Here is a 24,264-nt window from a genome sequence, read left to right as displayed (position 1 = left end):
GAGAGCAGGGCAAGGCCAGGAGGCAGCTGATACGAGGAGAAAACAATGCAGGCTCCAGCTTCCAAGAGGCAGGTTTTCCATCTCTCATCCTCTGCGCTCACATAAGGCAGTTTCTATGTGGTTTTCTGGTGCCTACTGAGCTGGTTATCTCATAAGTCCCAGGCCCCGGGCTCAGGGCTTGGGTTTGGAACCTCTCCCAGCAGCAGGCTAGGGTGTGAGACCATCACCCAACCCCACCCACACAGCAGGAAATGACAGACCCAGGGGTCCTCTCCTGCCCTCAGCAGAAAGACCACCCAGCCTCCCATACAAGTCTGTGCAAGCTCAAGTTCAAGTTCTGTTACTCTTTTCTCTCAGGGCTTGCACAGGGACAACCCAGGCACCAACCTTTCTAAGGGGCACCGAGTGGAGATGCCTTCGGTCACAGACTCTGAGCATCGGGGCTGCCATTCTTCTTCTTTTCCTAAGAAAACAGGGAGAAGACAGTTTGAGAAGTGTAACACACATTTCTGTCACTTCCTGACAACCACATGCCAATCGCTGGGTACTGTGTGACAGACACTCCTGGAGTTCGCTTGACGAGCCCCCAGTGACCCAAGTGCCCGCCCGCCTCTGTCCCACCCAGAGCTCAGGCTTCCTCTAAGAACGCTTCACTTCTTCCTTCTCACTTAAAAGTCAAAGTCAACCACTTACACCTAACCCTACTGCATTTTCACATGTCCATGCTTTCTCATACGTCCCTCGGCCATAGCACAAGGGCCGATACTAGTGACACGGAGGGCTGTGATGACAGCCAAGGTGAGGCAGACGTGGAAATGGCTGCTTCCAAGAGCTCAGGTCTAACAGGTGAGGCTGTCAAGAAGACACAAAGAACCTCCAATTGGGGGACCAGGAGAAAAAACGATGTCTGACAGATAAAGCTGCAGCATTTAATCTGGGTGTTAGACAGTCACTAGGATTTGGGCTGATATGGAAGGAGTGGAAGAGGCTACATCAACAATGGGAGTTTGAGATCCACTGGAGCAGGCTTTTGATGTTCTTGCATGTATCCAGTGTGGTGTGGACAACGGGGGATGTGTGAAGGTTTGTTTGCTTGTTTAATTGGGAGTAATAGGATCAGTGTTGCAATGCTCCTTGCTCTCTCATTAGTCCACGAGGGCTGGGCGTGAGCCAAAGGAGTAGCACTGAGAAGTGGGAGGAGGAGAGAGCAGGTTTCTCGTTTCTGGGAGTAGAGATTACACTTCCTATTTCCTCAGCTTTGCTTACTCTGGTCCCAAACCGCTGACTGACTATAGCAGGTTACATGTTGAGTTCTAAATGTTTTCTAATTGTGGAGTGCCTGTCCCCACCCCAGCTGAGAGCAGCTTCTGATGAGAGGCTTCTGATGGACGGACACGCGCATCAAGAAAGGCTGGAGCCACCTTGAGGGTAGCACTGAATGAAGACAACTCCAGGAGGTTTGTTCCTAAGAACTATGTTTGGGGTGTTGGAAACTTGTGAAGCGGGGTAGGGTCTACCAGGAGGTCATTGTGAGGGACAAGGTAATCTTCAGGGCACCTTGAGAGGCCACAAAGAGCCTCTGCCCACTCTCTGCTTTGCTGTCCCTCCTTCCCACCTGTGCTTCTGCCATGACACATCGCACCACGCTGATGCAGTCCAAGGGACCCTGAGAGAGCTGGTGCTATGCAGCTTGGACTTCTAGCCTCCAAAGCTACTAGATAAATAAACTTCTTCTCTTGGTAAAATCATTTAGCCTTGGGTATTTTGTTATAGTAGCAGAAAACAGACTATCGCACTCAGAAAAGGGACTCTTTCTTCAATTTAGCAATAGACATGTTGCCAGGTAGTTGAGGAATAGTAAGTTCTCTGAAGCATGAAACCACTAAAAGATAGATAAAATGCATGAAAGACATTAAAGATAGAATTTAGACTGATTTGGTAAACAGTTTGGGATCAGGATTAAGTTTTCAATGTAAAGGTAAGTTTTGAATTTATAGAACTTCTCAGAATCAATATTTTCCAAAAGATAAACCTGCTAGGGAAATTAAATCTCAACTCTGGATGAGCATCTCTAATCTAAAATATGAAATTACAAATACTACAAAATCTGAAATGTTTTTGAGTGTTGACATAAAAAACGGAAAATCCCATATCTGGCCTCACACCAGGGACATCAATGCTACTACACACGATAATTTCAGGCTACATGCAGGAGAGGTAGATTAATATGATCCATAAATGAGTTTTAACCTTAGATTTGGGTCCCCTCCTCAAGGTATTTCATTGTATGTATGCAAATATTCCAAAATGAGAAACACTTCCAGTCCCTAGCATCTCAGATAAGGGGTACCCAGGGTGCATAAAACAGTGACTGTGTTATTGGCCTTCAGTGACACAGAGGGAGAAGGTTTCTGGATGGTTCTGGAGACTTCACCCATGCCTCCTCCCCTAGCAGTGGGGAAGCCCTGATCTAAACTCCAGAATTGCACCTTCATCTTCCTCGTCTTCTCTGGAATGAAGATAAGAACAGCACTTGCTTCATGTGTTGGGGATTCAATGAGTTTATTTTTGTAATGTGCCAGAACACTGGCTGGCCCTATGCTATCTAATTATGACTTCAATGATAACCAGACCATTTTTTAATAACAGGATTTAGTTTTTAAATTGTCACCCTTCTTGAAATATCTGCTCACCCTGGGCATTAGCAGTTGGATGGAACACAGCAAAGGGGATTTTTTTGTTGTTAGGATATGCTTTTAAAATATTTAAAACACTCTTCAGACTGTATAGAGTCATTAATTCTTGGCTGTGGTTTCTATATTGTTCTGCCACGTCAAAGTGTGTTTGGATACCAATAGGCTTGGATAAAAATAAGTTGGTGGAGAATGGGCTCAAAATAGGTTGGTTGCCCTAATAAGCAGTTTATGTCGTCTGGGTGAGGTACCAGCTAGGTAATAAGTCTATTTTTACTTGACATCAGTACCAATTATCAAGGAAAGGTATATTCAGACACAAATAAAACTTGGTGCTGGAGCTGGATTTAGAAGTAGAGTTAATTTCAATAAAAGCTGCATGTGGAAAAGATGAGTATGCAGAGCACACTCATTCCAAGGTTTGTTGGTCAGGGGAAAAGTTCCACTCCCAAACCCCAGGGAGTGGGGAAGAAAAGGTGGAGGGAATGAAAGCGTGTCAGTCTCGTACGTGCCGGGCCACCTCAGTGCTATCCTCAGTGACACTCGTGGGAGATGGGGCCCCAGCGAGCATGGAGGCAGAGCCTGCGTGTTACCTGTGTGTGCATCTAGGCGGTCGTCCCAAGTATGTGGTAAAGAGACTCCTGTGTCATTCCTGTAATCCACAATTATCTGGATGGAGACGATGAGAAAAAGGCAGTCGACAGTGATCCAGGGATAGATGTCCCAAGCCAGGATAACCATGGAGATGGAAGGAACTGGACAGATCCCAGAGCAATTGGGGACTTTGGGACAAATTAAGTATGAGCCGGCAGGAGATGGGGTGTGAGGTGGGGGTGGGGTTTAGCGGGGGGGGGGGGTGCTGAAGGAGTGCGGGGAGGAGACAAAGAAGATGCAAGAAGATGGTCCAAGAACTTGAGCCCCTGCACCCATGTGGCAAAGTAGGAAGAATCTCCTGACTCCTGGTTTTGGATAGGTTCAGCCCCAGCCATTGTGGCCATTTGGGAAGTAAACCAGCAGATGGAAGATTTTTCCTTCTGTGTCTCTCCTTCCCACTGTAAATCTGGTTTTCAAATAAAACGAAAAAGTCTTTAAAAAAAAAAAAGGGAAGAAAGAAAGGTAAGAAAGTGATGCCACAAATGATAACTATGCCTGTGGGAGCAGGTACAATTTCACAATCAGGTTATCTCAGAGTGTGGGCTTTAAGTGGATCCCAGCAGACACTGGTGAAGGTCTCCTTCACAAATACCCGTACAACTGCCTGAACCAAGTTGACTGTTGGGATTTAAGACCTGCTGACAACAGACCAAATCAGGTCAACAGAGTTTAGAACTATGAGTTCTCTCAAATGTACAACCATGTATGTACTTTCCCAAAACTTTTTTTATGCTTATATATCTTAGGCTGTGCACAAGGGTAACTAACTCCAAAAGGTTTGTTGGGAAATGAAATTAAAATATATATTTATAAATGGACCTATAAGTTTGCAAGTCATTGGGGCAGGTGATATGATGCTTGAAAGTTAAACTGCTGCTTAAGATGCCAGCATCTCCCCAACCCCCTCAAAAGCAGATTGTTGATTCTAGTCCAGCTACTCAACTCTTTTTTTTTTTTTTTCAGCTGCTCCACTCTTGATCCATCTTCCTGTTAATGTGCCTGGAAATATAGTGGAGGATGGTCCAAGTACCTGACCCCATGCCACCATGTAAGAGACTCGGATAAAGGTCCAGGCTCCTAGTTTTGGCCTAGCCCAGCCATCAGTTGGAGCTTTTAGTAGCATGAACCAGTGCGTGGAAAATCTGTCTCTCTCTCCCTCTCTCTCTGTTGCCAGTCTGCTTCTCAAATCAATCAGTGTTTTTTAAAAAAGGTTTATTTTGGTGTAAAACATTTTGAAATCCATCCAGTTTGTTCTAGGATATGGATTTTTTCTGAAAACTTTCTGAAGATCTTTCATATATATGCTTACATATCCTACAAGGTTATGATTCATTTTTTTGATGGGTACAATGATTTCATAATAAAGATATCAGTGTAGGTGAAAATAGCATTCTACTAAACATAAAAATCATATTGACATTATCTAAAAATACTAGCAACTGCTTGGTAAAAGCATGCTAAATAATCTAATGCAAGCACATGATTTGAAAGCTATGAGACAACACTTTTTCATTTGGGATTAGTAGGGCTGTGGCCAGCATCAGATCATCACAAAGCAGGAAAAAAAGGAGAAAAAACATGAAGGTTTGCTCACCTGGGCACTGAGTCTGGCGTGGAGCTTGTGGTCTGACAGCCAAGGATGCTTAAGCGCTTCACTCGCACTTATTCGCCAACTAAAGGGAAACCAGGAGCTCATTAGTAGGATGTCCACCTGCTGCCCAACCTCTGCCCTAGTGTCTATCTTCAGTAGACCAGTAGGCCAAATGCCAAAGTCACAGCCAAGTATGCCTTCTCTGAGCTGAGTGGCAAAGGCTAGCATGAAATCCAGGCAGGGCAACAGCACGGCTATGACAAGCAACCTTTGTGAATAAATGTGCATCTTCATTGAAACACAGATAGTGATTCCTAAGTTTCATGAATGTGAGAACTCCTATCAGTCAGCTAGACAGATAAATTAACAAATGGTAAGATCAATCTACAGGCTCTCTGCTTCAGGAAAATGCTGAGAAAGGAGCTTCAGGCAGCCTTGAAGCGCCAGGTCGCAGGTCTGCTTCACCCAACCCCTCGGCAGAGTCCTGGCATGCTAGGGCTGAAGGAGGGGCCCAACGCATGGATGCTGTGGTCCAGAAGCCCTGTGTTGGCACCTGCTCTGTGTTGAAAGGCTGCTTTACTGCTCTCGGCTTCTGTGTCGTCATCTGTCTGTTCACGGTGGTAATACCCACACACCCAGGATGACCGGGTGGTTACATCAGGTGTCATCTGAGAATGTGTGTAGAAAACAAGCTCTCCATTAATACAGATTTCTCACTCTCCGTGGATTTCCTGGGGGTTGGTGTTTGCCATCTGCTCATGGCCTGGAGTTGTTACTACTAACAATCACCTGTTAGTAGTAACAACTGTGACCGTGTCTTTCCATTATGGAAAAGGGACAAAGGCAATCGCTATTTGTGGACCATCTCTCCTCTCACACTGATTCTTTTGGCCTGGCTAAGCCCTCTGGCCTGATAGGGACTCAGTTCTGGCTCTTTCTTCATGTCAACCTCATTGTAAGAGGCTACTTGGAAAAGTTTTTGGAAAAGTAGAACTAATGGGTCAGTATGCAGTGCAGTAAGTTAGGCCATTACCTGTGACCCCAGCATGTTTACATTTTAGCTCCTCCACTTTCATTGCAGCTTCCTGATAATGGACCCAGGAAAACAGGAGGAGAAGGTCGGAAAACAGGAGGAGAAGGTCCAGGTACCCAAGTACTCCGCTACCCAATGAAGCTAGTGGCTCCTGGCTTTTGCTGGCCCAACCCTGACTGTTGCAGTCATTTGGACAGCATGAACAGATAGAAGATAACTCTCTCTCTCTCTCTCTTCTCCCCTACCCTGCCTTTTTCTGTAACTTTGCATTTCAAATAAAATAAATCTTTAGAAAGAGAAGTAAAAGTTAAATATATTTTAATGCAAATATCTTTGAAATACATGCATCTCTTTTTCCATTATTTGCATTCTTCCATCAAGTTTTTAAATGTTCCTAACACACTGGCCCCGAAAAACCTTAAACACACTTCACTCTTTTATAGTTTAGACATAATATAAAGCCATCTGAAACACTGTCTGATTTGGTAATCCCAGTGGCCTTCCCTCTTTGTGATTCTAAAACACAAGCTCCTGGACTTCAATACCGCTCTTCACCATCCACTAAATTTTGAATTGTACAGTTTTAGTGAGTGAAAACACAAAGATTCGATATAACAGCGAGGCGTATGGCTTTGGGGGAAGCTTGGCATGGGTTTGGGCATCCATTCTGCCATTTACTAGCAATGTGTTCATGGGAAAACAACTTGGAGTTTCATCTATGAAACAGAATAATAGTAATTTCTACCTCATGACACTGGGAGCCGGTGGGGGATGGTGGTTAAAACAGACACTGTCTTGGAGCATTTGGTGTGGCTTGGCACAGAGTTGGTTTCCAAATAAAACGTTGGTCAAGCTGTCCAGCTTCAGGGAGCCATATGCATGCTTTGTGAAGGTGTATGGGAATGTACAAATAACTCACCCAAACCGTTCATTTTGAAGATGACTCAACAGAGGCTCAGCAGGGGTCTGTGACTGCCAAGGTTTTGTCACCAAAGACAGGATGGAAGTTTCTGGAGCTCCATCCAAGTCTCATGACCAAAGCAGTCTCAGATCTCAGCAAGATCAAACCTTATTCTATTTGCAACATTCCACTCACATACCCATCAAAGATGTCCCCAAGGGGGTAGATGCATTTTAAAGATCCTAGGAGCATAAACAGAGCTCTCTGATGACCCACTGCTTCTGTCAGCATGCAGAGCGAATGAGGCTACCTCTTCTCCTTGATGAGAAGCTTGGAGATGAACTCCCGGGCCTCATCGGAGATGTCCTGAAACTCTTCGTCCTCCAGATCCCACCTGCAGGCCAGGATGTTGTTTAGTGTCTCCGCGTCGTTGTCTCCCAGGAAAGGTGATAAGCCACTAAGTCTACAGGACACAACATTGAGAGTCAGCATTGAAAAAATCAAAAATCAGTCTCAAGTCCTTCACAGACAGATTGGTGTTGGATCTGTCATCTAAAAAGGAAAGAGGAATAAACCAACAATGAAGCAGAATTTTATAACATTGTGGTCAAGAAAATGTGTCCTCCCTTCCCTCAACTCCCAAGACGCGACAGAAGTGATGATGACAGCAGCTACACTCAACTCAGATTCTCAGAGCAGAACGCAAGCTCCTTTGCAAAGTGTCTTGTGGGAGCCCCCGGTGTTGTGGTGCAGCAAGTTCATATATCACTTGGGACGACCCAAGTGTCCCCAATAGAGTCTCAACTCCTCCATTTCTGATCCAGCTCCCTGCTAACGTGCCTGGAAAAGTAGCAGAGGATGGCTCACATGGTCCCTGATACCCACATGGAGACCTGGATAAAGTTCCAGGCTCTTGGCTTCAGCCTGGCCCAGCCTTTGTCATTGTAGCCCCTTGGAGGAGTGAACCAGCAGACGGAAAATTTCTTTTTCTGTGTCTCTGCCTCCCTCCCTCTCTATCTGTCACTGTAATTTCCAAATAAATAAAATAAATATACATTTTTTTTAAAAAAAGAAAAAAGCATCTTACAGCTGCCAAGTGTTGACACCAGCTCTAAGTGTAATTATCGGGAATGTCATCCTTAAGATGTAAGGCTAGTAGTATGAGCTGTTGAGGTGATTGGAATAGGAGCGTTCATTGTTTAGAACCATTTTTGGGGCTTCAGGTGGAAGCGAGTTCAAATGGTTGTGGAGAGCAGTGCCACTGACTTTCTTGGCTGAAGCGTGATGGGGGAAAAAGTTGGTGGAAATCAACTCAATGTGCCACAGCTATACTTAATCTTTTTATTTTTGATAAATATTTTCATATTTTAATAAATAAAATAATTTTAATAAATGCACAAGGATCCCATATGGGGGCAAGTTTGTATTGTAGCTGCTCCACTTCCCTTCCAGTTCCCTGCTTGTGACCTGGGAAAGCAGTCAAGCATGGTTCAAAGCCTTGGGATCCTGCACTCGCATGGAAGACACGGAAAAGGCTCCTGGCTTTAGATTGGGCCAGCCCCAACTATTGAGGCCACTTGGGGAATGAATCAGCTGATGGGAGATCTTTCTGTCTCTCCTTCTTTCTGTAAATCCAGCTTCCCAAGAAAAATAAATAAATCTTTAAAAAAACATACTTGATTTATTTGAAAGGCATAGCAACACTCAGACATCCAAAGAGGTGAAAGAAAGAGGGGATGTAACTTCCAGCTGAGTTTCCCGTGTTGGTGCATCTTCCGCTGCTTTCTCGGGAGCATCAGCAAGGAGCTGGATAGGAAGCAGAGCAGCGGGGGAAGGGTCTTATCAGTAGTTGGGTCTGGAATGCTCCGTTGCAGATGGCAGCTTAGCTTGCTGTACCACCATGCCATCCTTGATACTCATTCTTAAAAGATCTAAATTAGGGGTATTATTGAAAACAGCTAAGAAGCCCCCTCGGCCATGTGTGGAGATTATACATGAGCCTCAGAGAAAGATGAGAAAGCTGCTTACAACATGTAGGCGATGACCCCCACGCTCCACATGTCCGTGGGAAAGGAAACGAAATCATAGTTGACGACTTCGGGGGCAAGAAACTCCGGGGTCCCAAAGTTCACCTTGAGCTTCTCCCTGGGCTTGTATCTGAAGTTTTTGAGAGATAAGGTGAGGAAATCATCACAGTTAGTATTCTGGTACGCTAATAATGCTAAAGAATTGCAGGCAAAACCACTCTGAATGATTAGGACGTCTACATAACGGACCATGACCAGGGTCCTCGACATAGAGTGATGCGAGCAAGCCAGCACTAATGAGTAAGCCAGACGTCCGTCCAATCACACATCTTCTTCGCCCGAATCCTTAATGTGCTGAATTATTCATGTGTCTCCTGTCACGCTCTTTATCCTCTGCTGTGAAACTAAACATGGGCCGGGTCCCTCTGCAAACTTGTTTACACTATCACCGTTTCTTTTTTATTTTTCTCAAGGGAAATATTCTTTTAACAAATGCGGTATAAAAAGCAAAAACTAACTCTCACCAACTTTAAGAATGAATGGGTTTTAGCTGAATAAACTTCACCATGTGGGCTTTTAACTTTTTGTATTTCTGACCATCAGTGTTGCAGAAACCTCCAAGGACTCACATCTCAAATTCAGCCAGGTAACGTTGGACTTAATTTTGGTTAGCGATGGCTTTGAAACGAGGACATGAAGCCAGTGGGTATATCAGATTTATCTCTGCAAAAAGAGAGAGCACTTGTATCGTGTTCTCTCACTCACACACCTACATCCAAATAAACTTACCTTCTGGCCAATCCAAAATCAATAATCTTTATTTGCTTAGCATCCCGATTCACACACAGGATATTCTCAGGCTGCCAGGAGAAAAGAGACACATTAGCAATGAAAACAACTATCCTTGCCTCAAATTGTCCTTGGACCACAACTAAAAATACAACCGTACTCAGGAAAAACATATCAGGCCTTTCACTTGGGGACTGGCTTGTCTGTGTGGGTATTTTCTCCTTTAATTATGTGGTGGATGAGGTTGTGGGTCCCCTGCCAGCCTTGCATTACCCTGCTGGTCCCACTCCATGGTTTTGCAGTTACCATAATGCCTGAGTTCAGGCAGAGGCCTTCTTGGAGGGAAATGAAGGAAAGAAGCAGCCTCGGGATTTTGCAAATGAATTGGCAGGGACCCACTCAGAACTCGACAGCTACCTCCCTAAAATTATGAAGTATGAATTTCTCCTTCTTGGAAGAGTCCTTCTTCCAGAGATTTACGAGTTCTGAGAGAAATGACCTGATTCATTGGAACAACCACATCGAGTGTGCAATACAATCCAAGCATTCCCGACCTCTAGATGTCCCCCCTTTGCATTTGGTCTACGAGAAAGCCTCCTGGAAGAGGAAGGCTTTCCTTTCCTGGCCATTCTTCATCTCATACAACTCCAAGGTTTTGCTGTGCGTTGTCTTCGTGCTTAACCCCTGGACTAAATTTCCTTGGTGTCAAACTTGGATATGACTCTGCCTCGCTAACCTAACACTCAGGGAGAAAGGACAGGGGGCAGGCTGCAGCTCTGCCGTTGGGTGTTCGTGGATTGCATGATACGTGTTCCTACACGATTAGGTTCAGGAAAATGGCAGCCTGGGAAGAATATGGAATTGGGTTTAAAGTCAGCATCGTCCACGAGAGAGAATTAAACCTGCCAAGGAAAAGTCAAGAACTTTCAAAACGCTGATCCCAGCTCTGCCCTAAGAAGTGAGGGCACGCACGGGGCATGCTCACACACGTCACTGGATGCCAGGCCTGCATTTCCTCAGCCCGTTCAGGCAGAGTATTTTGGCTTCCGCCTCCCACACCTTTCTGAAGAAGAGGTTCAAATGAGAAACTCAGCCACAGTTTATGAAATGATATATTGTCTCCTTAATCAACATTCAATAGTCCCCTGGGTTGAGTGTAGCGTCTTTGAAAGGCTTTTTCTAACATATCTCTAAACCAGATGTCGGGGGAGTAAAAGTCATTTTCTGCAGACAAAGTGGGTGCTATGTTAGAAGAGCTGGTTTCATGCTTAAATAACTGGTCAATTACGCACGAAGCCATCCAGTTGTCCAAGAATACCGTAGCATCCAAAAAACTGGTTTGCAGAATGAAAAGAAACAGCTTGGAGGGCATTTCCAAAAGTACATGTCTTACGATTATGAGATCCAACAATATTCATTGAATACAATTTGCAAACCAGAAAAACATACAGGAGACCTTTTCTTCAGGTCACCCATAATTTCCCCCTCCCACCCCCTACATGGGAACAAGTATTTTTAATGTTTTTGGCCCCTTTCCTTCCAAGGAGCTTTCCGAAAAGCTAGTCGGTAACAACTCACCCAGTCGTCGTCTTAGGTATTATCTTTACATACAAGCCATAACTAAAACAACCCATTGCAAGTTTTCAGTCAACAGTGTGAAGCCGCAGATGGAGTCAGCTGGCTTCCCCTAGGCCAGCTCCTATCCCCAGTTGCCAATCAAATCCCCGTGGGGATATCTCCAAACTATCTATGCTCAATGAAAACGCTCCAAGAAAACAGGCGTGATCAAGCTCAGTTCGTAGCTGAGGACTCTGCTAATGAATTTCCCCTTTAACCTGGTCATTTAATATCCCACTCCCCCACCCTGCTCTTGCTCCACTGGGGACGGGAAAAACAACAGCCATAAATCAAGCAAGTGAGGAGAGCAAAGCTGGAGGAAGACAGGCCCATGGAAACCTATTTAAGGAGGCTTCATTTATTTAGCTGCACAATCCCTGGTGCTTTGCAAGCGCTAGCATGTTCTGTGGAGGGTATATTTTATCTCACTGACATGCTGTGCAGACAGGGAAATGAGAAAATGATGGAGCCACACAAGAGGACATATGTTAGGCTGTTTAGCTCCAGTATTAGACATAGTATTAGTATGAGGATTTGGAGGTCTGGGTCTTGTCTTGGTTGTATCTAGGACTGTCTGCTGTCCAGTTCTAAGAGCTTCATAATCAAAGTCCTAGCTTCTCTGCTTCTGATCTAGCCCCCTGTGAATGTGGTTGGGAAAGCAGCAGCAGCTGGCCCAGGTGGTGAGTCCCTGCAACCGCATGGGAGACCCAGATGGCTTCACCTTAAACCAGTCCCAGCTGTCAGGGCCATTTGGAGAATGAAGCAACAGATGGAAGATTCTCTCTGTGTCTGTCTGTCTGTCTCTCTCTCCTTAAGTTTCTTGGGCTTTCAAATATATAAATAGATCTTTAATAGGGAGCAGCAAGAACAATAAATACAAGAAGAAAGGAAAGCAGCTTGACTGTTCTCATTTGCTGTCAACAGTTTCCAGCATGGTGCCCCTCCCGTGCACCTGTCTGCCCTGCTCCTCAGCACTCACCCTCTGGCTGCTCTGTATTCCAACCGCCACAGTGCTGGCTCAGCCTTCTGCCATACTCCAAGAAAGCAGACCCCTAAAGTCCAGATTTCCCTAAAAGATTTCAGAAAGGTCTGGGGGACTCTTGGGTATCCTCCAAGGTTGGCCATCATCAGGGAATTCTGAACTAGCTGAAACCCTCCCCACTATTTGAAAAGGTTGGGGTGGTGATGGTGATGATTTTCATTCTAAACTTTGAGGAAAACCTTCTACCACATGGAAGTCTTTAAACACTGGCCAAACACCAGAATCTGAATACATACATGTATTGAGGGGGTGAGAAAAGGTTTGGAAATGAGGAGAGCAAGTTAAGAAACAGGGTTGTTACTCGTTTTTGAAAACCTAGTCAGGGATGCTGCCCCTGTCCTGAGCTGGTGCCTAGGTGCTGCTGGGACACAGGACCCCAAGGGGGAGACACGCAGGCAGGCTGCTCTACCTTCAGGTCCAAGTGCAGGATGTACATCTGATGCATGTGTCTGATGCCCTCGCATATCTGCTTGACAAACAGAATGGTGTCCAGCTCCGTCAGGTTGCAGTTCTCATCGATGATGCGGTCGAAGAGCTCCCCACCATCCACACTGCAGAAATGAGACAGGGAAACCCTTCGTCCCGGTCCCTTCACGGCCATGCACTTACCCAGTAGCCACTCGGTGTGTCAGTTCCTCTAACTCTGCCCAGGGGCGTGGAGACACAGCCATCCATCTGCCCTCTTTGGCTAGCTTGGTGAGACAGTTCTGTTGAAGACTCGTCATTTTTCAGACTTTCGGTTTTACAGGCACAGAATTGCAAAGCCCCTTTTATCAGTGGGTACAGCACTGGAATGAATCCCTGTGTTACACTGAACACGTGTCAAAGATCCAGAAGACTGGATGTGTAAGGGTAGGAAAAATAGGAAAAAATCCCAACGCCACCTGCAGGTGAGTTACCCTTCTGCCCAATGAGACCCCAGACTCATTTCAGTGACAAGTCGGGTCTACATGGCTTGGCTAGCCACATTATTATCCATAAGACCTTATTGTACCATGATAAACAGAACCCAAAAAGGGGGGAAAGCACACACACACACACACATATATACTGAATCACAGTATTGATTCAGTTTTAGAATTATTTGTTGTTCAACTAACCCATGATGAAGTTTTATGAAAGTGATCTTACATTGAAGCTTCTTTGCTGTAATCACCAAGGCTTTGATATGAATTGTGTATTAGCAAATGCAGTCATTCTCCTTGTCTACTGGTTCAGTTTCCACCTGGGATTGACTGCGGACAGCAGAGCACGATGTACCACTCAGGGGAACCGACTCAATGAGACCACATTCACATTAGTTTTACTTCGCTGTATTGTGATAACGATCCGGATTTTATTTCTAGCGAGCACTCATCTCTTACTATGCCTAATTTATAAATGAAACTTTATCACAGATACGTATGCACAGGATAAAATGTGACATATATAGGATTCAACACTATCCCCCCTAGGGCTCTGGAGACATACGCCCTGTGGGAAGTGAAGGCAACTGGATGTAGTTAAAGTACAAGTGGCTAGAACCAATGGGGTGTCACAGGGAGCTAAGCACTCCATGCAAGACTAGCATCCTGTATTGGAGAAATAATATTTTTCTACTTCCTATGTGGCTCCCTATGAATTTGTTGATAAAGCTGCAGAAGATAGCTCAGATATTTGGCCCCCCTGGGGCCATGTTTTGGCACAGCAGGTAGAGCTGCCATCTGTGATGCTGGCACCCCATACAGACACTGGCCATTTTTCATCCAGTTAATGGGAAAGCAATATAAGATAGCTCAAATGCTTGGTCCCTCGCACCTATATGGTTAGACTCAGAAGCAGCTCCTGGCTCCTGGCTTCAGCCTGCCCATACCCCGGCCATTGCTGTCACTTGGAGGGTGAATCATCATGTAGAAGACCTCCCCCCCCCCTCTCTGGATTAACTCTGCCTTACAAATAAATAAAAACAAATCTTAAAAAAAAGCCCTGCCATCCATGTGAAAGACCCGGATGGAGTCCTGAACTTTTGCCTTCAGCCGAGCCTATCCCTAACTATTCAGGTCATTGCAGAGCGAACCAGCAAATGGAAGATCGATTTCTCTGTGTCTGTCTGTCTCACTCTCTCTCTCTCTCTCTCTCTCTCTTTCTCTCTCCACCTTTCAAATAATTAAATAATGAATCTTTTTAAAAGCATAAACATTTTGCTTTCTTCCAGCTTATGTAATATATAAGCTTCATTTCTGTAACCTAGATACCAAGCTGGGTGTGCTCTCGTTACTTGTATCAATAACATAACACATGGACACGCACATGCAGGAGTCTCCTTACTAGAACTGACGGGAGCCTGTGTTGCTCGACCTGCGCTGTTGCAGTGGTGTGGGGGGCTGGGAACAAGGGGTGAGACAGGGACACCTACTATTCCAGGACCAACACGATGTCATTCTTGGACTCGAAGGCATCGTAGAGCTGAATGAGGTTCACATGGTCCAGCTGGTTCATGACATTGATCTCGTTCTTTACTTCTTCCTGCATGGGAGGACATGGCGCTTTAGTGTGCCTGCGATGGGACATGGCTTGGGGAGCCACGCCCTTCTCCAGTGGCCTTTACCTTGTCCTTCACGCCTCTGGTCTTAATGATTTTGGCAGCCAGCTTCAGTCCAGTAGCTTTCTCTTCGCACTTGTGAACCTGGCCGAAACGCCCGCTGTCGAGGAAGAGGGAGAGATATGGAACAGGTGCTGCATAGCAGTGCCAGGGAAGGGACAAAACAGTAACTACATCTACCGTAACTTTAACGCAGTATGAAATCTCACTCCCGATCCAGGAAAAAGTAAGTTAGCACACACTAAAGGCCCCTGTCCCTGTTGTGTGCAATGGTGACTGTCACAGAAGGGACTGGAAAGGCTGAGGGAAGGGGCCCCCAAGCAAACAGAGAACTCGAGGGAGGCCACCACACAGCAGAAAACAGCCCCTGCAACACTGGACAGAAGCAGGAGCTGTCAGGTGCCGCATCCCACTCAGTGCAGAGGCAGATGAATCTTGCTACAGACATTGCATCAGTATCAACAAAGCCCAGCAGGGCTTCAGCTGCAATCAGATCTTCAGCTGTAGTCCTTACTGAAGCACATCAGCCCAGCACAGCTACACGAGCTGCTGGTGAAGAAATGTATTTTGTCCCTTCATTAGCCATGGTAACTGGAACTGCCTGGCCCAGCAGTGGCACCCGTCGCTGTCTGACTCCAGGGCTATCTCAACTTTCAGGCTCTGTAGCATGACTTCTGCAAGGGACTTGACTGTTGTGGCCATCTCACAGGACTCATGCTTTTTCCAGCAAACTGGATGACCTCATGCTAAAGGAACAAGGATGTCAGAGAAGTCACAAAAATACTTTACAGGCCACAAGACAGGACATGACTCCAGAAAATTTCAGAGGAAGGGGGGCAGTGATCCCTAGCACGATGGATGACAGACAAGGTGCTACACCCTGAAACAGAAATATAGGGTGGGCTTTTGGTCTGGCAATTAAAGCACAATTTGAGATGCTGTGTCCCACGATAGAGAACCTGGATTCAATTCCTAACTCTGGCTCCCCAGTTTTAACTTCCTGCCCATGCGTATCCTGGAAAGCCAGGTAACGACTCAACTGGTTGAGAGACCAGGGCTGGGTCTCTCCTGGCTTTGGCATGATCCAACCCCAATCGTTGTGCGGAAGAGGGAAGAGGAAGGAATGACCCAGCAGATGGTAGCTCGGTTTCTCTCTCTGTGTCTCGTGTCTCTCCATCTCTTAAAACATATATATTTTTTTTAGCAGAAGGAGGTGCAAGTCTGGATATCTTTGCGTTTTGAAACAAGGCACATGCACATGTGACTTATTTGTGAGTGAGTTACAAGTTGCCCATGTGGAGTGGAGCCCAGAGCAAGTGGTGACCAGCAACCAGGAAACCCCAATAGTGCCCGAAGAGGGAGGAGAAAGGAGCTAGCGACAAACATTCCTGCAAACACACACACACACACTGGGAATCATTTCAAAGTGTCCTCTGCAAATAACCATTCTCTCTTTAGAGAAACAGCTTCTGGCTGGCCACTGACCTCCCTGAAGACCCATGTCCTTTAGAATCCCATGCACCAGTTCATACTTTGTAATTTTCAGTGCTCCCCCAAGCCCATCCCTATGGGTTCTTGGAAGGTTTCCTGTGGTGGACTGGCTAGGGAGGAGAAAGTCAGCTGGCCCTGAGTGGCAGAGCACAACAGAAATGCACAGAAAGAGGAGGAGGAAGGATAGACCACAAGAATCAGCTGCCTACTTGTTGATGACCACTCACAGGTACTGTATTGCAATAGCTCGGCCTGTTTTCCTTGTGATGACATATCAGTAATATACACATGTATGGAAACTTTAATTTCTTCATCTGAGTTCACATACACATGCTGATGGGAGAAACCTGCATAGTTAGGTTTGGGGTTACAAGACCTTTTATGTGGATTTTGAACGAGGTCAAAGGGGGGAAGAACAGTCTCCTCTGTGGATGCACAGAGAGAAAGAGTGTTTCTAAGTGTCCCCCGAACAAATCCTTTAGTAAACAAAATCTATTGGAACCAGTGTCGTGGCATACTAAGCTAATCCTCTCTCTGTAGCATTGGCATCCCATATGGGCACCAGTTCATGTCCTGACTGCTCCACTTCCTATCCAGCTCTCTGCTTATGGTCTGGGACAGCAATGGAGGGTGGCCCAAAGCTTTGGGACCCTGCACCCATGTGGGAGATCCAGGTCCTAGCTCCTGTGTTCAAATTAGCTCTACTCCAGTTCTTGTGGCCATTTGTGAAGTGAGCCAGCAGGTGGAAGACCTCCCTCTCTATCTCTCCTTCGCTCTGTAAGTCTGCCTTTCAAATTAAAATTAATTAATTTTAAAAAGTCATCTGTTAGACAGATGATAGTAATTAATATAGAAACAGTATGACTGGAAAACCAGCCACAATGACCCTAAAGTTTGACACATGCCGCAGGAACTATGCAGTCTTACTCATTTCTACCTTTTGTCTCCTAAGGCCTTAAGCCATGGCTTTGGGCAGCTTCTGAACCCTCCAATGACTCATGTTGGGATTTTCTTACTTCCAGACATTACAGCATGGGAGGAAAAGCAGATAATAAGCACAGCATCTATTGAGTCATCGCATTAACCCTTCTGGCACTGGGGGTGTCTTTCAGAAATGGTTCAAAGCCCTCTCCCAACGTGTTTCTATAGGTTGTGATTCTCGGGTGGAGGCCGCCAGGGGTGGTGAGCGCCTGGGCCTCTCATGGGAGGCTCTCTGCTGTCATGGGAACAGTGTTCAGATCCAGGGTTACTTACCCTCCTAAGATTTCTGTTTTGCTCACGGTATAGAAACTGTTGACCGCCTCCTGTTTGGCTGTCACAATACGGTGACCGAATGGGGCAGCAGGTGCCAGGATGCCATCTAGCAGGTAAGAGAAAAAGAAAGAGGGGCCACAGGTCAAGCATGCAACCTCTGTGGGGCAGCGAGCAGTGGCTTCCTGATGGACACTGGGTCATTGGTAAAGAAACACAGTGGACCATCTGTTTCACTCCCAATGCTCCACAAATACAGCTTCCATTTCTTGGTTTTATCTCTGACTCAGGAAGATGCAACTTAATACCTGAGACAAGACGGGCAGGACCCCAAGACAGTCAACAATCTTCAGCCCTCACCCCCGACACACTCCATTCTATCCAAACAGATGCTGCTTCCCAGCCGGGTCCATTTTCATTCAAAGATGGGAACTGGTTCAATCCCATTTTTTAAGGGAAAAAAAATAAAAGTTCCAAATACAGCCCATTATTTTAATCAAAATGAAGAGAAAAGAAGGAATAAAGAAACCGTTCTTCACGCCATTGAAAAGTTTGACATCATAAATTAACTTCACCAAAAAAAAAAAAAAAGTGTGGGCTCTATTTAAGACACATGCAAGGCACACAGATGACGCTTTCCCTGGCTGGCTGGGAATAAAACACCCAATAAAACGTATTCTACGGCTCTCACATTTCTCCCACGTTGCACCTTCCTTCTTACGCATTTAAGCTCTAGTTCATGTCAACGTCAGTTTTAACTTACATAATGACTCAGTAATAAAACCCCATATCCCTTTGACTTCTGCGTGACTATTCCTGTTCATGGCCTTGTACCTGCCCGGGTTCAATTTAGTCATTTATTAAGCAGCTACTGCACGCATGTTATAAGAACACTAGCGGGGAAACATAGCTTATAGCTTTCATTTCAGAAATTCGTATTTATTCACCATATGTTTCTTGCACACTTCTCTCGTTCTAGACATTGACAAATGCCTTCTTTAGAAAAAAAAATAGATAAGTCTTCAGAAATCTGCTTTGTCACAGCCATCCTCTCACAGGTACACTGGACAATGACATCATGAAAAAATGTCCTTGGTGTCATTCCCTGTATCAGATTTTGTTTTGTTTAAACAGAGTTAAAGACACAAGTAATCTTGTGCCAATCCTAAATCCCAGGATAGCACCATGGTTCCCTTAGACCATGAGACTACGTGAAGTTTAGCTGGAGATGCTTGCTGTAAAAAGGTTAAGAAGCTCTCAAAGTCTGCAACAAAAGCCACTTCCTACCCAGTGGGATCCCCAGTTCTGGCTCTCTGGAGGTCTTCATTCCAGCAAGTTCCTGGGGCTCGCCCGGGTCGCTCTCCTGCGTTTGCACGGCTTCCTGGGGCCTTTCCAAGGCATGTTGATGGCCCGCTCCCGCTCCATCCATTCTGCTCTTCTTGTTGTCCTCGTTGATGAAGCACTCCTCCTCCTCTTCCTCCGTCACTCTTCGTTTACTGCAGCCTGTGGACTCGACTTGCTCAGCCTTCTGCACACCGACTTCTCTTGCTGAATTTCCCAGGCTTGGTAGTGATGGGGCAAGAGCCTGTAGGCTGCCGGCGCACCTGGAAAATAAAATCCAGCTGCAGCTCTCAAACGTTGCACGGTGAAAACTTTCCGATGGTTCAGAATCCTTAGCATTAAAACTTTCCAGAAGTGGCGTCTCGGGGAAGAGATGTAACTTCAGTGAGAGGGCTGAGCATTCTGATATTTGAGGCCAAAATACAGCTATGTGCTTCCCACTAGAGATGTAGGCTTCCGAATTCCCCAGTGGCCTCCTGATGACCCCACACTCTTGCACTGTCCCCATGGCAATGCAATAGTTTTCCAATGCCTACGTTAATTTTTTTCCTTGCCTTTCCTTACTAAAGAGAAAAATGATGAGATTACAGCAATGTAAAAGAAGCAATGATTTGCACCATGGCATGGTAGGCTAAACCTCTATATACAGGGACTGGCATCACATATGAGTGCCAGTTCAAGTCCCAGTGGCTCCCCTTTCCAGATCACAGCTTATGGCCTACAAAAGCAGCGGGGGTAGCTCAAGTCCTTGGGGCCCAGCACCTATGTGGGAGACCTGGAAGAAGCTTCTGTCTCCTGGTTTCAGTCGGGCTCAGCTCCGGTTATTGCAAGTGTTTGGGGAGTGAACCAGTGGATGGAAGGTCTCTTTCTCACTTTGTCTCCTTCTTGCTTTTTCTGCCTTTCAAGTAAGAAGAAAATATGTCTTTTTTTCTTCTTTTTAAAAATATTTATTTATTTCTACCCAAAAGTCAGATTTACAGAGCAGAGGGGGAAAAAAAGATCTTTTGTCTGCTGGTTCACTTCCTAAGTGGCTTCAAGGGCCAGAGCTGAATCGATTCAAAGCCAGGAGCCAGGCAACTCCCTTGAGTCTCCCATGTGGATGTAGGGTACCAAGGCTTTGGACTCTCCTCCACAGGCCACAAGCAGGGAGCTGGAAGGGAAGTAGAGCAGCCAGAACACAAATTATGGTCTACATGAGTTCCTGGCGAATGCAAGGCAAGGACTTTAGCCACTAGGCTACTGTACAGGGCCCAAAATAAAATAAATAAATATATATATAAAGGGAAGAAGCAATAATCCCCCTATGTAATAACAGAAATGACAGCAAATGAACTGACCTGGCATCTGGTTTGGGATCGCTCCTGTCCTCACTAAGCACAGCTTCATGGCACTGGGCATGCTCACTCATTATGAGTGCTTATGTTTAGTTCATAGAAATTTAGATTTCTTCAAGAATAGGTTTCAAATAGACTATTTGACATTTTATTAAGAATTATGTCATACATTTCTTTTAGAAACAGCATACACAGGCATCTTAATTCTCTTTGCTCCAAATATGAGTGGGGAAGCGGTATGTCATAGCCTAGAGTAATTCATTTTATTAGATACAAAATCGCCCAAATTTTGTGTGCAGCTTTGCAGTTAAGGAAGTCTTTGTATAATCTACTTCTTATTCAGTCCTCACAGATATTTGAGAGAAAACAGTCAAGTTACTATTCATAATGGGGAAAGTAAACTTGAAGACTCACATTTCAACACATATTTAATCACTTATTATACTCTAATTGCTAAAAATGTCTTTTATGTAATATTCTTTTAAAATATCTTTCTGTTTCTTTGTAAGGCAGAATGAGAGATAATCTTCAATTTGTTCTCTCTAAATGCCCGTTCCAGCTGGGTGCTGGGCCAGCCAGTCCAAAGCCAAGAGCCAGGAGCTGGCAGCTGCATCCAGGCACCCCATATGGATGGCAGGTACTGTTGGTCGCAGGGATGCTCAGTAACCAAAGGCTGGACTAGGAGTGGAGACGGAGCCCCATCCACAGCACTCCAATGCAGGTTTGGGCATCCCAAGTGGTCGTTTAATCCACTGGACTACTACATTCACCCCTCTAACTCTCCTAAAACCATCGCTTCCTGTGACTACTAATAATTATTATCATTGTCTACCAATCAGGAAGAGAGTTAGGGGGAAAATGGCTAAAAATAACAGTCAAGAAGACAAAAAAAAGTGGACCTGAGAGATTCCCATGAGGTGAGAGACTGGATTCTAATGCTTTGCTCTAAAAGAAGCCTCTGCCTATGGCAGCCTCGGCTGTGGGCACGTACGGCTGGAGTCCTACCTGTCATGGAACTGATCACCACTGGTTTGATGAGCATTTGACTTGTGACTGGAATGGGGGTCCAGCATCTCTTCCTTGGCAGACGTTGGTTCTTTTTTCTCCTCTTCTCTTTCACTGCTGTCTTCCTGAAATTCATCTTTCCCCCCTTTGAACACTGGACATCCGCTTGGATCCACATTATTTTCCTGCCCATTCAGGCTCTTGGAAGTGTCTTTGTCATCTCTATTCTCTCTTGTCTCTATGGAATTTTCTGGCACAGCATCCCCTCCCTCATCTTGTCTTTCTGAGTAACATATGGTCAGACTTGTCTGGGCTAGAGAGAAGTTGGTCTTCTCAGCATTTTCCACGTTGAGTTTATGAATCTTCTCTTGTTCGGAAGAGAGCTGCTGCTTCTGGGTAGATCTCTCTAGAAGCCATCATAGGATACAAAGTATTTTAATTGGAATCTGATGCAATCAGATATGATCCAGGCTTGCTATACTGGCATTTCTATTCAGGTTTTTCCTTCTATCAGTGGCTAGAAACTTTTAAAAACAAAGTACAAGGAGACAGAACCAACAGACTGGCTACTGAGCTCCAAGAGTTTCCCCTGTTTGCAGCTGGTAAAGCCAAAAGTCATTCAAATAGGGATATTAAAAAATAATAACAATAAGATAGCACTACCTCATGGTCAGCATACACTGAGCATGGGCCATATACTGGTTTCATGGACATGGAACATTCTCAGAAAAGAACACTCCTTATCTACAGCGCACTAGGCTTTTCAAGACATTACCTGCGAGCAGTGATGTTCTTTCGCAGCTGGCAGGTGCTCCTTGCTTCGGATCAGAGTTTGGCCATCCCTCCTCCTTCAGCTGTGGGTACACAAGTGACTGAGGTTACTAGTGGCACCAGGATTCTCAGCTTCAGCACCACCAGCACACAGGTTCATGGTTTGTTGTGGAACATCTCGGGATGTGAAGCAGCTTCCTTCGCCGCTGTCCGCTAGACGCCAACTGCACCTTGCAACCATCACGTGTCTCGGTTTGAAATTCACTCTCAGTTATTTTGAAATATTGTACAACATGGACCCTGTTGTACAACCATTATATGAATAAAAAAAATCACCAGAAGTTGCCAAATGCTGAGGAAAGGATTGCTGGAGAACCATTACGTCAAATACTTCAAAAAGAGGGGAAAGGCATAAAATTCACAGTAATGCAGAGGACAGAATAGTGTGAGTTAAAGAGATAGTCTGTGGACAAGATCCGGAAGCAAAGGAACCCATTCTTTTCAAGGAAATTCTGTCTGCTCGTCCCCACATCAGGGTCTCTCAGCATCATCAAATGACTGTCCCCAGCATCCCTCTCAGTAATGTGAACAATATTAAAACGAAAATTAATTTTTAAAAAATCAGAAAAAAAAACAAAGAAAGTCTGTGAAACCCTGTAATTGTTTGTAGAAGGAGCCTCATCTTCAAGATGTTTGTTCATCACCTTTGACCTCTATTTAAGCTATCTTGAAGTGGTTCGTGTGTGAGACAAACAAATATGAAAAGATATGTGTGTAAGGGCTTTGTAAACCAGAGTCAGAGATGAAGACAGCTTTGCAGGTGTGGCTTTCATGTCGTTTATAGCAGATGGCTCTTTTCCTAAGTGGATAAACACCCTTCCTACATTCTTGGGTTCTCTGGGTTAGTTGAACAAACCCTTTTAAAATATCATGCAATAAACAGCCCAATCTTTCCAAAGTATCACACATTCTAAAGTTACGTCTTGACATGAGTGAAATCGTCCTGGAGACGCCCAGTGATTCTTCACCTCGAGAAGGTACACGGCTCGTCTTGGGACGATCGGCTGACCCAGCGCATTGTGTGTGAAGCACCCGTGGCAGAACAAACTGAAGTGGAACTTTGATCCAACAGCAGCCTCCAGTTTCAGAGCAACTTCTATTCTTCAGATGGGGATCTTGCAGCCCGGAGATTGGTTTAATAAACCCCGGGAAGCCAATGTTGGAGATGAGAGCCTCGGAGTTCCTCTTTCAAGAGAACGTGCATGCCTTGGGCTTCTCGAGGCAAAGCCGGTTGCTCCCTGTTCCAAGTTTGCACAGAACTTAGCAGACAGTCCTACCCCTCTCACACCCTTGCCGAGCCTCATGCTGTTGAACTTTGTTTGATCATTTTCTAGAAGATTTTGTGCTTCCTAGAGGTGTAAAGCCCCCTGGTGCTTAGCCTGGAGAACAGCACGTAATGATGACGAGGATGATGATGGTGGTGATGATGGTGATGGTGGTCATGATGATAATGGTGGTGATGATGGAAATTATGATTATGGTGGCGGTGGGGTGATGGTGAGGATGATGATGGCCAGGCTATACTGACCATGGACCGTACACCAAGAATTCTTCTGAATGGTTTATATCATTAACTTGGTTGCTCCTTAAAACAGCCTTTTGGGATAGATGCTCTTAATCACAATTTACCAATAGTGTTGTATAATTTCCCAGAGTTATGAAGTTCAGAAATGGTAGAGGTACAATTCTAAGTTGCATAAATCAGGCTGCTATTATTTTCAACCTTGTATCGAGTCTCTGGAAAAAGAACAGGAAAGCGTGATTGTAGTCACGCTCCGTCGTTGGCCTTTATTGAGGTCTTCTAGAGTTTTGGCTTCTCTTTCCTTACCACAGGAAGTAAAACAGAGTGTGTCAAAAATGAAATAACAGAGCAGTAGAACAAGGAGATACATATTTATCACACAGACGGTTAGAACTAGACCTAGGATGTTGGCACAGCAGTGTAAGCTACGGCTTCAATCATTGCATACCGGTTAAATTCCCAGCTGCTCCACTTCCAATCCCACTGCCGGATAACGCCCTGGCTGTGGCAGGCATCCGGGGAGTGAACCAGTGGAAGAAAGATCTTTCCCTATCTCTCCCT

The 24,264-nt window shown here is 45.2% G+C and overlaps 1 protein-coding gene across 1 annotated transcript; it reads right to left on the bottom strand.

Moving 5' to 3' along the window:
• Positions 1 to 1,097: 1,097 nt before the first annotated feature.
• MYLK4 (myosin light chain kinase family member 4) lies at positions 1,098 to 23,624 on the bottom strand. The gene is made up of 11 exons (XM_040983958.1): positions 23,575 to 23,624; positions 18,958 to 19,232; positions 17,674 to 17,779; positions 14,935 to 15,028; positions 14,743 to 14,852; positions 12,757 to 12,898; positions 9,689 to 9,759; positions 8,901 to 9,029; positions 7,183 to 7,335; positions 4,942 to 5,020; positions 1,098 to 1,133 (listed from the first exon to the last, which is right to left on the bottom strand). Exons 1-11 carry the CDS (start codon positions 23,622 to 23,624, stop codon positions 1,098 to 1,100), a joined length of 1,245 nt encoding a protein of 414 aa, XP_040839892.1.
• Between the last annotated feature and the right edge of the window lie 640 nt (positions 23,625 to 24,264).

This window comes from Ochotona curzoniae, unplaced genomic scaffold (genome assembly GCF_017591425.1).
Source record: "Ochotona curzoniae isolate NIBS_2020 unplaced genomic scaffold, NIBS_Ocur_1.0 contig_4064, whole genome shotgun sequence".
Taxonomy (NCBI): Eukaryota; Metazoa; Chordata; class Mammalia; order Lagomorpha; family Ochotonidae; genus Ochotona; species Ochotona curzoniae.
Note: the sequence above shows the minus strand (reverse complement) of the source record. Positions and strands in the feature narration are given on the sequence as shown.

Bases quoted from the DNA above. Each gene is read 5' to 3' on its own strand.
- MYLK4 (XM_040983958.1), bottom strand. From the start codon at position 23,624: ATGACCACCATCACCATCATCACCACCATCATCATCCTCGTCATCATT. The intron at 14,853-14,934 runs GTAAAGGCCACT...CCTCCCATGCAG, and splicing joins CCAGAGGCGTGAAGGACAAG to GAAGAAGTAAAGAACGAGAT. The intron at 9,030-9,688 runs GTAAGTTTATTT...CAAAAACTTCAG, and splicing joins GATTTTGGATTGGCCAGAAG to ATACAAGCCCAGGGAGAAGC.